The 10,758-nt window shown below is 46.0% G+C and overlaps 1 protein-coding gene across 1 annotated transcript; it reads left to right on the top strand.

Moving 5' to 3' along the window:
- The first annotated feature begins 7,772 nt into the window (after positions 1-7,772).
- LOC135983163 (uncharacterized) lies at positions 7,773-9,874 on the top strand. Its single transcript, XM_065593269.1, has 2 exons — positions 7,773-8,319; positions 9,387-9,874. Exons 1-2 carry the CDS (start codon positions 7,773-7,775, stop codon positions 9,872-9,874), a joined length of 1,035 nt encoding a protein of 344 aa, XP_065449341.1.
- Positions 9,875-10,758: the final 884 nt, after the last annotated feature.

Raw genomic sequence — 10,758 nt, 5'->3', positions numbered from 1 at the left:
TGAGGTCTGAGCGAGTCAGTAACAATCGCCAGCGACCTTTTAAATGGCCAAATGCACATTCTACCACCATTCTGCACTTGCTCAGGCTGTAGTTGAACAGCTCCTGACTCCTGTCCAGGCTGCCTGTGTATGGCTTCATGAGCCATGGCATTAAGGGGTAGGCTGGGTCCCCAAGAATAACTATTGGCATTTCAACATCCCCAACGGTTATTTTCTGGTCCGGGAAGTAAGTCCCTGGCTGCAGCTGTTTAAACAGATTAGTGTTCCTGAAGATGCGAGCGTCATGAACCCTTCCCAGCCAGCCCACGTTGATGTTGGTGAAACGTCCCTTGTGATCCACAAGTGCTTGCAGCACCATTGAAAAGTACCCCTTGCGGTTTATGTACTGGGTACCCTGGTGCTCCGGTGCCAAGATAGGGATATGGGTTCCATCTATCGCCCCACCACAGTTAGGGAATCCCATTGCAGCAAAGCCATCCACTATGACCTGCACATTTCCCAGAGTCACTACCTTTCGTAGCAGCACCTCAGTGATTGCTTTGGCTACTTGCATCACAGCAGCCCCCACAGTAGATTTGCCCACTCCAAATTGATTCCCGACTGACCGGTAGCTGTCTGGCGTTGCAAGCTTCCACAGGGCTATTGCCACTCGCTTCTCAACTGTGAGGGCTGCTCTCATCTTGGTGTTCTGGCGCTTCAGGGCAGGGGAAAGCAAGTCACAAAATTCCAAGAAAGTGCCCTTACGCATGCGAAAGTTTCGCAGCCACTGGGAATCGTCCCACACCCGCAACACTATGCGGTCCCACCAGTCTGTGCTTGTTTCCCGGGCCCAGAATCGGCGTTCTACGGCTATAACCTGCCCTGTTAACAGCATGATCTCCAAAGCACCGGGTCCTGCGGTTTGATAGAATTCCATGTCCATATCCTCATCACTCTCACTGCTGCGCTGCCGTAGCCTACTCCTCGCCGCCTGGTTTTGCAGGTTCTGGTTCAGCATAAACTGCACGATAACGCGCGAGGTGTTTACAATGTTCATGACTGCTGTCTTGAGCTGAGCGGGCTCCATGCTTGCCGGGGTATGGCGTCTGCACTATTCACCCAGGAAAAAGGCGCAAAACGGTTGTCTGCCGTTGCTTCCCTGGAGAGGGGGGAGGATATACCCAGAATCACCAGCGACAATGTTTTTGGCCCCATCAGGCATTGGGATCTCAACCCAGAATTCCAATGGGTGGAGGAGATTGCGGGAACTATGGGATAGCTATGGGATAGCTACCCACAGTGCAGTGCTCCAGAAATGGACGCACACCACCGAATTAATGTGCTTAGTGTGGCCGCATATATTCGACTTTATACAATCTGTTTCCAAAATTTGAATTATATAAATTCGGATTAATCCCGTAGTGTAGACATAGTCTGGTATAAAACAAGCTATAAGAAGCTCATGAGGGATCAAGGAAAATCACACATGGTTGAATTATACCTTATTCATTGACATAAAAATCTAACAGCTGATGTATTTCTAAACACAAACAATTTAAAGATTTTTAGAATAGCACATGGAAGAAAACAGACATATAATTTAACTAGGACATTTAAAAAAAATGTACTCCAGCCACTTATGGTCCTGAAGGAGGTGTTCCAGGAGCCAGGGATCACAAGAGTATAGGGACACCCTGTCACATCCCCTTTTCCCTGGACATGGCCATTGAACCAAGATCCAAGGGTGGAGTGATGTAGGAACTGCTGTGGTGGCTCTAAACCCCCAGAGATACCCAGTGAAGTGGGAATCCTTAAAGGACCAGCCAATTAAGTGTCTTTGGAGTTGCTTTGGCAGCTGGAGCAGAGGTGAGGATGTGGCTGAAAACATTTTATCTGTTTCTGAGTTGTACAAATATAGCTTGCACTCAAGACTTGATTCTTCTGTGCAATGGTAAAGTTCAGGTGGTATAATTTTTAATAGCATCTGTAATAGGAACTATGTAAACATCTCCCATTGTATCTTAGTTTCCCTGCTTAAATGACACATCATGGTTTGTAGGTCTTGAAAACTGGACTTGGACTCTTTGGGGTGAGACCATACCCCTGGTCTACGTCCAAATTCTATCTTCTGACACTTAGGTACCATTTGGACAAATCCAAAGCCAGCCTGTCTTCTTAAACATTTTGCCCAGCGTATGTTTTTAAATATATGATTGAGTTGTCCATTTACAAGGTACTAATCCAAAGTCATCCCATTGATTTTGGCCTATTATGGTTTTAGGTGGGGAAATAATGATCTTTTATAATAAACCATGGAGTTTTAACATTACATTTTAGTGCATAGGGATAGCATTTGCCCCTATTGGATTTTATACCAAATGCTTATTTCATCCATACTGCTCACTGTACTCTTGTTTTGTCTAAAAGCTAAAACACATTAATGAGCATTTCTTCTCACACAGACTGTTTGCAATAGCTTTGGAATGTGTATGTTTAAGAGAAAATACTTATGTCATGAAATGGAGGTTCCTGCTTTGCTGCTGACTTCCACTGTCTAAAGGGAATTAATAGTACTACACATTAAAGAAAATACTGAATAAATCAGCTGATAGTGCTGGATATCTGGTGTTGGCAGCGCTGTAGAAAGTGTGTGTGTTACACCATGTATCCTAAAGGCTTCAAAACCAGACCTCCTTTTTGTGAGACAAGTGCACAGTAATACCACTAATTAGAGACAGAATAGTCAGGGTTCTAGGCTAGGCAAATCACTCCATCAGACAAAAGGAATAAATTCCCAATTAATATTAAAGGCTGTGTCTACACAGAAAACTTGCACTGGTTTAACTTAAATTATTTTTTAAATTGATTTAGTTAAGCATTATATTCTGTGTGGACACACATCAGTTTACAACTGACATTGATTTGGCTTAATTCATAACTAAATTGATATAAGGCTGTTATAAACTGGTTTAATTGTGACCACACAAGGGTTTGCACCAGTATAACTAAACTGATTATTTGAAGACCAATTTTAATTAAATTGGAACAAGTTCTGTGTGTAGACAAGGGCCAACAATAGGAATAAAGAGGGGTGGTAGGATATATAGAGAAAAGGAGGACAAGGAGGTGCCTACTCCCCCATTCCCTCACAAAATGGATAAGCATGATAAATTAATGAGATCTGCATCATTTCCTAAATATTTAAAGTGATAGATTCAGTAGATAAAGGCAAGCAGGGAGACAGGCTGGTGGATCATCTCTGGATTAGAGTTCCATAACCAAGAACCTTCAAACAAATCTTGATTGAACATGGGAACTGAGGCCAGGTCTCCACTACAGACCTATATCAGTATAACTACATCGCTCAGCAGTGTGAAAAATCCACACTTATGAGCAACATAGTTATATCGACCTAAGCCCTGGTGTAGACAATGCTATGTTGGTGGGAGAGCTTTGACATAGCTACCGCCTCTCAGGCAGGTGGATTAACTGTACCGATGGAAAAATCTCTCCCGTCAGTGTAGCAGCATCTTTACTAGAGCTGCACCACAGTAGCGCTGTATATGAAGACAAGCCCTAAGGGACTTAATCCACAAAACCCCCTGCTCAGTTGCTCAACTTAGCTTCATGGGACCTTGCTTGCTACCAGGAGCGCCGCCAGCTTTTTTGCCGCCCTAGGCGGCGGAAGGTCCCGCCCCCAAAATGCCACCCCCGACAGAGTCGGTGGAAGACCGGCCACTGTGGTCACCACCCCCCTATGGGTTGCGCTGGCCCTGCTTGCTACCCCATAACACTGGTCCTGGGTTTTATATGCAGAAAACCCAGTTGTTGTGGCACTGGTGGGCCGTGGAGTTTTTTTAGCCTGTTGGGGGAGGGAAAGGAAAAGGTTGAGAACCCCTAGTTTATTGTACATATGAGCAGTGCTGACCGGAACCGCCAGTGTCCCTTTTCGACTGGGCATTCCAGTCGAAAACTGGATGCCTGGCCACCCTATTTAGGAAGGCAGCAAGACGGTCAAAGAGGTTGAGAAACACTAGTCTAATCCAACAGGTATTTCCTGTATTTATTTGTGCTACCACTAGAGGGTATTCAAAACATTAAGGCCTACATTTTCAAAAGAGGCCTTTAGTTTTTGGGTGCCAATCTTAAGCGGTAGAGGAGGGCATGATTTTAAGAGGCACTGAACAGGAACAACTCCAGCTGAAATAAATGGGAACTGCATATGTTTAGCACCTCTAAAAATCAGGCTGAAGGCCAGCATTTTCGAAGGGGATGATTTGGAGGTGCCTCAGTTTTTGGATGCCTAATTTGAGACTTCTAAAGGGGCCTGATTTTCAAAGAATGAATGCTCTGCACTTTCTGAAAATCAGACCTCTTTAAGGTATTCCACTTGAATACCCAAAAATGGAGGCACCCAAAATCCTTAGTCACTTCTGAAAATGTTGGGCCAAGTTTTAAAGTTGGACATGCAAAAAATAGTGGTCACTCTTGAAAATGTAAAAACAACAAGGAGTCCTTGTGGCACCTTAGAGACTAACAAATGTATTTGGGCATAAGCTTTCATGGGCTAAAACTCACTTCATCAGATGCATGATGTGAAAAATACAGTAAGCAGTATAAATATTACAGCACATGAAAAGATGGGAGTTGTCTTACCACGTAGGGGGGTCAGTGCTAACAAGGCCAATTCAATTAAGGTGGAATGGCCTATTCTTAACAATTGACAAGAAGGGGTGAATATCAAGAGAGGGAAAATTACTTTTGTAGTGACCCATCCACTCCCAGTCTTTATTTGATGGTGTCCAGTTTGCAAATTAATTCTAGTTCTGCAGTTTCTTGTTGAAGTCTGTTTTTGAAATTTTGCTGTTGAAGAATTGCCACTTTGAAGTCTGTTATTGAGTATCCAGGGAGATTGAAGTGCTCTCCTACTGATTTTTGAATGTTACAATTCTTGATGTCTGATTTGTGTCCATTTGTTCTTTTACGTAGAGACTGTCCGGTTTGGCCAATGTATTTGAAAATGTGGCCTTGCATGCCCATATTACTAAATGACACATTATTAAAAAACTCAATAGGAAACATACTGTTAAATTTGGACTATTAAAAGCACTTGTAGCATATTTCAGCCAAGTAATCAAAGCACTTTACAAAGGAATGGTTTTAGCCCCATTTTAGAGGTAAGGAAACTGGGACACAGAGAGGTTAAGGGCTTGATTTTTCAGAGTTGTCAAGTACCTGCATCTCCTGTTGACTTCAACAGGGCAGAAGATTCTCTAACCTTTATGTCTTTTGTGACTTACCCAGAGCTGCACAGTGAGCCAGTGGCAAAACTCAGGTGTCCTGATTCCCAGTACTTAGGCACCTTGTGCCCCACACACATTGTTCTGTCTGGGAGGAGTTGCACCCCATAGAAAAAGGCTGTAGAGCCTGCTTTCAGAACTCAGAAATACACAGAAATTCAGGGATACACACAAAGGTAGCACCATTTGTGTGGAGGTCCTGTACCTCATACAGCTCCTAGCAACTCCCCTTAATTCCTTAGCAGTGCCATTCCATTGGAGCCATCCTTTTAGGGACTCCAGCTGATCCTGGCTTGCCTAGAAAAGATATCAGAATGTCAAGCTGTAATATCTTCCCTGGGGGATCTGAATGAGAGCCCCACTCAGTTTATACCTGTTTCCCTCTCACAGACTTCAAACCACATGGAGATAGCTTTGTGGAGTCCAAAGAGGAAGTGTGTGGGGATATAGTGTCATGGAGGTGTCTGGGCATACTTTCTATGCAGAAATGGGGAGATCTGTGCATGGAAGGTCCCATCAGTGCACCAATCAGGCTCCACAACAGCACCTCACCTGTAAAGCCATCTGGTCTTGCTAGTGGGAGTGTAATCAAACGTTGTTATCACCATATTAAAGAACCATGCTGTATGCCTGCTCTTTCATGAGTGATTCCAAGCTTTTTAATAGTTATCATGATCCATGAGACAAAACATATCATTCTTCAAGGTATTTTCTTTCCTATTCCCAAAGTCTCTCCTGTAGTACCACCACTGTGGCCATAAGGTCAGACCTTTATTTAATAGATGCCTGAAATAGTTACATATGCCTAAAGCGAAAATATAAATTAACTGAAGTAAAATCTATATTTTCAGCCGCAGCCAGCACATCCCTCGCCTGCGCCGCTTCCCGCCACCCCATTGGCCCGGGACGGCGAACCGCGGCCAGTGGGGGCCGCGATCGGCCGAACCTGCCACGTCAGCAGGTAAATAAACTGGCCCGGCCCGCCAGGGTGCTTACCCTGGTGAGCCGCATGCCAAACGTTGCCGACCCCTGATCTAAGTGGAAAGCATCCTCACAAAAGATCTGAAAAAAATGGAGGTATACTATTGGCTATGATGACTTCAACTGAATCATCAAAAGACAGCTATTTCCACGTTCCACCTGAACAAACAACATGCAAAGAAGCACCCGAATGTCACCTTCTGTGATACCAAACGCATGCACAAGGATTTCCCGAAATATCTTAGAGTGGTTCTGGATCATAATATCACATACCACCACCATCTGACAAAGACCACTGTCAAGGTAAAAGCTAGGAACAATATAAGCCACAAACTAGCCTTGGGGAGCAGATGCTCACACCTTGCGGATAGCCACCTTGTCCCTGGTCTTCTCAACAGCTGAATATTGCACATTAGAATGGGCAGGTAGCGTATATATGAAATGTGTCAATGTTCATTTGAACACTATGAGAATTGTCACAGGAGTGCTGAAGTCAACACTGACATTCTAGCATCCAATCCTTGCGCATATCTTACCACCATCCCTCTGAAGAAAAGCAGCAATAATACGAGAATCATAGACTCATAGGTCTGGGACCTTGAGAGGCCTAGTCCTGTCCCCTGCACTCATGGCAGAACTAAGTATTATCTAGACCATACCTGATAGGTGTTTGTCTAACCTGCTCTTACAAATCTCCAATGATGGAGATTCCACAACCTCCCTAAGTAATTTATTCCAGGGTTTAACTACCCTGACAGTTGGGAAGTTTTTCCTAATGTCCAGCCTAAAGTGCCCTTGCTGCAATTTAAGCCCATTGCTTCTTGTCCTATCCTCAGAAGTTAACAAGAACAATTTACCTCCCTCCTCCTTGTAACACCTTTTATGTACTTGAAAACTGTTTTCATGTCCCCTTTCAGTCTTCTCTTCTCCAGACTAAACAAACCCAATTTTTTCAATCTTCCCTTATAGGTCTTGTTTTCTAAACCTTTAATAATTTTTGTTGCTCTTCGCTGGACTTGCTCCAGTTTATCCACATCTTTCCTGTAATGTGACATTCAGAACTGGACACAATACTCCAGTTGAAGCCTAATCAGTGTGGAGTAGAGCAGAAGAATTACTTCTTTTGTCTTGGGCCTGGTCTACACTATGACTTTAATTCGGATTTATCAGCTTTAATTCGAATTTACCCTGTAACCGTCCTCACAACGACGCTATTTATTTCGATGTAAAGGGCCCTTTAAATCGATTTCTGTACTCCACCCCGACGAGCGGAGTAGCGCCAAAATCGATTTTAACATTTCGAATTAGGGATAGTGTGGCCGCAATTCGATGGTATTGGCCTCCGGGAGCTATCCCACAGTGCATCATTGTGACCGCTCTGGACAGCAATCTAAACTCGGATGCACTGGCCAGGTAGACAGGAAAAGCCCCGCGAACATTTGAATTTCATTTCCTGTTTGCCCAGCGTGGAGAGCACAGGTAACCACAGATAGCTCATCAGCACAGGTAACCATGCAGGCTGATAATCGAAAAAGAGCACCAGCATGGACCGTGAGGGAGGTACTGGATCTGATCGCTGTATGGGGAGAGGATTCAGTGCTTGCAGAACTTCGTTCTAAAAGACGAAATGCAAAAACTTTTGAAAAAATCTCCAAGGGCATGATGGAGAGAGGCCACAATAGGGACTCTGAGCAGTGCCGCGTGAAAGTCAAGGAGCTCAGACAAGCGTATCAAAAAACAAAGGAGGCAAACGGTCGCTCCGGGTCAGAGCCGCGGACATGCCGCTTCTACGCCGAGCTGCATGCAATTCTAGGGGGGGCTGCCACCACTACCCCACCTGTGATCGTGGATTCTGGGTCGGGGATAGTCTCATCAGCGACGCCTGAGGATTCTGCCGATGGGGGAGAGGAGGAGGAGGAGGATGAGGATGAGCTTGCAGAGAGCACACAGCACTCCGTTCTCCCCAACAGCCAGGATCTTTTTCTCACCCTGACTGAAGTACCCTCCCAAGCCTCCCAAGCCAGTACCCAAGACTCTGACCCCATGGAAGGGACCTCAGGTGAGTTTACCTTTTAAAATATAAAACTTGTTTTAAAAGCAAACGGTTTTTAATGATTACTTTGCCCTGAGGACTTGGGATGCATTCGCGGTCAGTTCAGCTACTGGAAAAGTCTGTTAACGTGTCTGGGGATGGAGCGGAAATCCTCCAGGGACATCTCCATGAAGCTCTCCTGGAGGTACTCCGAAAGCCTTGCCAGAAGGTTTCTGGGCAGTGCATCCTTATTCCCTCCTCCATGGTAGGACACTTGACCACGCCATGCTTGCAGAAAGTAATCTGGTATCATTGCCTGACAAAGCCTGGCAGCGTATGGTCCCGGTGTTTGCTGGCATTCAAACAACATCCGTTCTTTATCTTGTTGTGTAATCCTCAGGAGAGTGATATCACTCCTGGTAACCTGGTTGAAATACGGGAACTTAATTAAGGTGACAGAGGTGGCCGTTCCTACTGGGCTGTTTGCCTGTGGCGGAAAAGAAATCCTCCCCTGCAGTTAGCCAAGCGCAGATGGGAAATTGGCCCTGAGTTTTTCGCGTTTGGCTAGCAGGGAACTTCCCTGTTACCAGCCACGCGGTGGGGGGAGGGGTACCGTGATCATCCCAGAGAATTCATGGCGGGAGGGGGGCGGCGGGGGGGGGTGGTTAGTTTGGTGCCTGCAGGGATCTTCCCTGATACCAGCCACGCGGTGGGGGGGAGGGGTACAGCGATCATCCCAGAGAATTCATGGCGAGAGGGGGGGTGGTTAGTTTGTTTTCTGCTGCTGCTGCTGAATGTTAACAGAAAAACCGCAGCACTCTACAGGCTATGCTTGGTATGTGGGAAAGGAGGGCGCAGAAGCTGTAAAACAATGGCTTACCATGGCCGCATGCAAGCCGAATTCTGTTGCCCAGACCTGTGATCTCTAGCAGCAAAGCCACAGGCACTCAGCATTAAGAGGCAAAATGCGACCTTCCACAGAAATCACATGTGCTATGTAATGTGAATAGTGTTGGTCACCGTGAAAGAGTATAAGCATTGTTCTGCAAAATGTAGCTTTTTAAACAATTCTCTCTTTTTTCCCCTCCCTACAGCAGCTGCAAATTCCTCAAGCATCCCTCCTCCATCCCGAAGGTTATCACAGATAAGGCGTCGTAAGAAGAGAACGCGAGACGAGATGTTTTCTGAAATTATGGAATCCAGCCGCAGTGACAGAGCTCATCTGAATGAGTGGAAGGAAACAGTTTCAAAGTATAGGAAAGAAGCCAGTGAACGTGAGGAGAGGAGGGACCAATGTGAGGAGAGGAGGGACCAACGTGAGGAGAGGAGAGACGCTCGAGATGAGAGGTGGCGGCAGGAAGACCAGAGGAGCAAGGATGCAACGCTGGGGCTGCTGCGTGAGCAAACAGACATGCTCCGGCGTCTGGTGGAGCTTCAGGAACGGCTGCTGGAAAACAGACTGCCGCTTCAGCCCCTGTTCCACCCTCCCCCCTCCCCATGTTCCGTATCCTCCTCACCCAGACGTGTAAGAACACGGGGGGGGGGGGAAGGCTCCGTACACCTTCCCATTCCACCCCAGTAGACAGCCCAAGCAAAAGGCTGTCATTTTTTTAACCTTTTCTTTGTGGCTTTTTCCTTCCCAGCAATCCTCCTCCCAAATACCACCCGGGTTCCCTCCCTCTTTTTCTAATCTATTAATAAAGAATAAATGATTTTTAAATGATAGTGACTTTATTTGGTTTGAAAGAAAGCTGGGGGAAGGGGGAGGGTGGGTTCCTTACAGAAAATGAGTCAATAAAGGGGGCGGGTTTTCATGAAGGAGAAACAAACAGATATTTCACACTGTAGCCTGGCCAGTCATGAAACTGGTTTTTAAAGCTTCTCTGATGCACAGCGCTTCCTGGTGTGCTCTTCTAATCGCCCTGGTGTCTGGCTGCGCGTAATCAGCAGCCAGGCGATTTGCCTCAGCCTCCCACCCCGCCATAAAGGTCTCCCCCTTACTTTCACAGAGATTGTGGAGCACACAGCAAGCAGAAATAACAATGGGGAGATTTCTTTGGCTGAGGTCAGAGCGAGTCAATAATGATCGCCAGCGACCTTTTAAACGGCCAAATGCACATTCTACCACCATTCTGCACTTGCTTAGCCTGTAGTTAAACAGCTCCTGACTCCTGTCCAGGCTGCCTGTGTACGGCTTCATGAGCCATGGCATTAAGGGGTAGGCGGGGTCCCCAAGAATAACTATTGGCATTTCAACATCCCCAACAGTTATTTTCTGGTGCGGAAAGTAAGTCCCTTGCTGCAGCCCTTTAAACAGAGTAGTGTTCCTGAAAACGCGAGCGTCATGAACCCTTCCCGCCCAGCCCGCGTTGATGTTAGTGAAACGTCCCTTGTGATCCACAAGTGCTTGCAGCACCATTGAAAAGTACCCCTTGCGGTTTATGTACTCGGTGGCTTGGTGCTCCG

The sequence above is a fragment of the Chrysemys picta genome, chromosome 4 (genome assembly GCF_011386835.1).
Source record: "Chrysemys picta bellii isolate R12L10 chromosome 4, ASM1138683v2, whole genome shotgun sequence".
In the NCBI taxonomy this organism is placed as follows: domain Eukaryota; kingdom Metazoa; phylum Chordata; order Testudines; family Emydidae; genus Chrysemys; species Chrysemys picta.
This window is presented reverse-complemented; position numbering and strand designations above follow the sequence as displayed.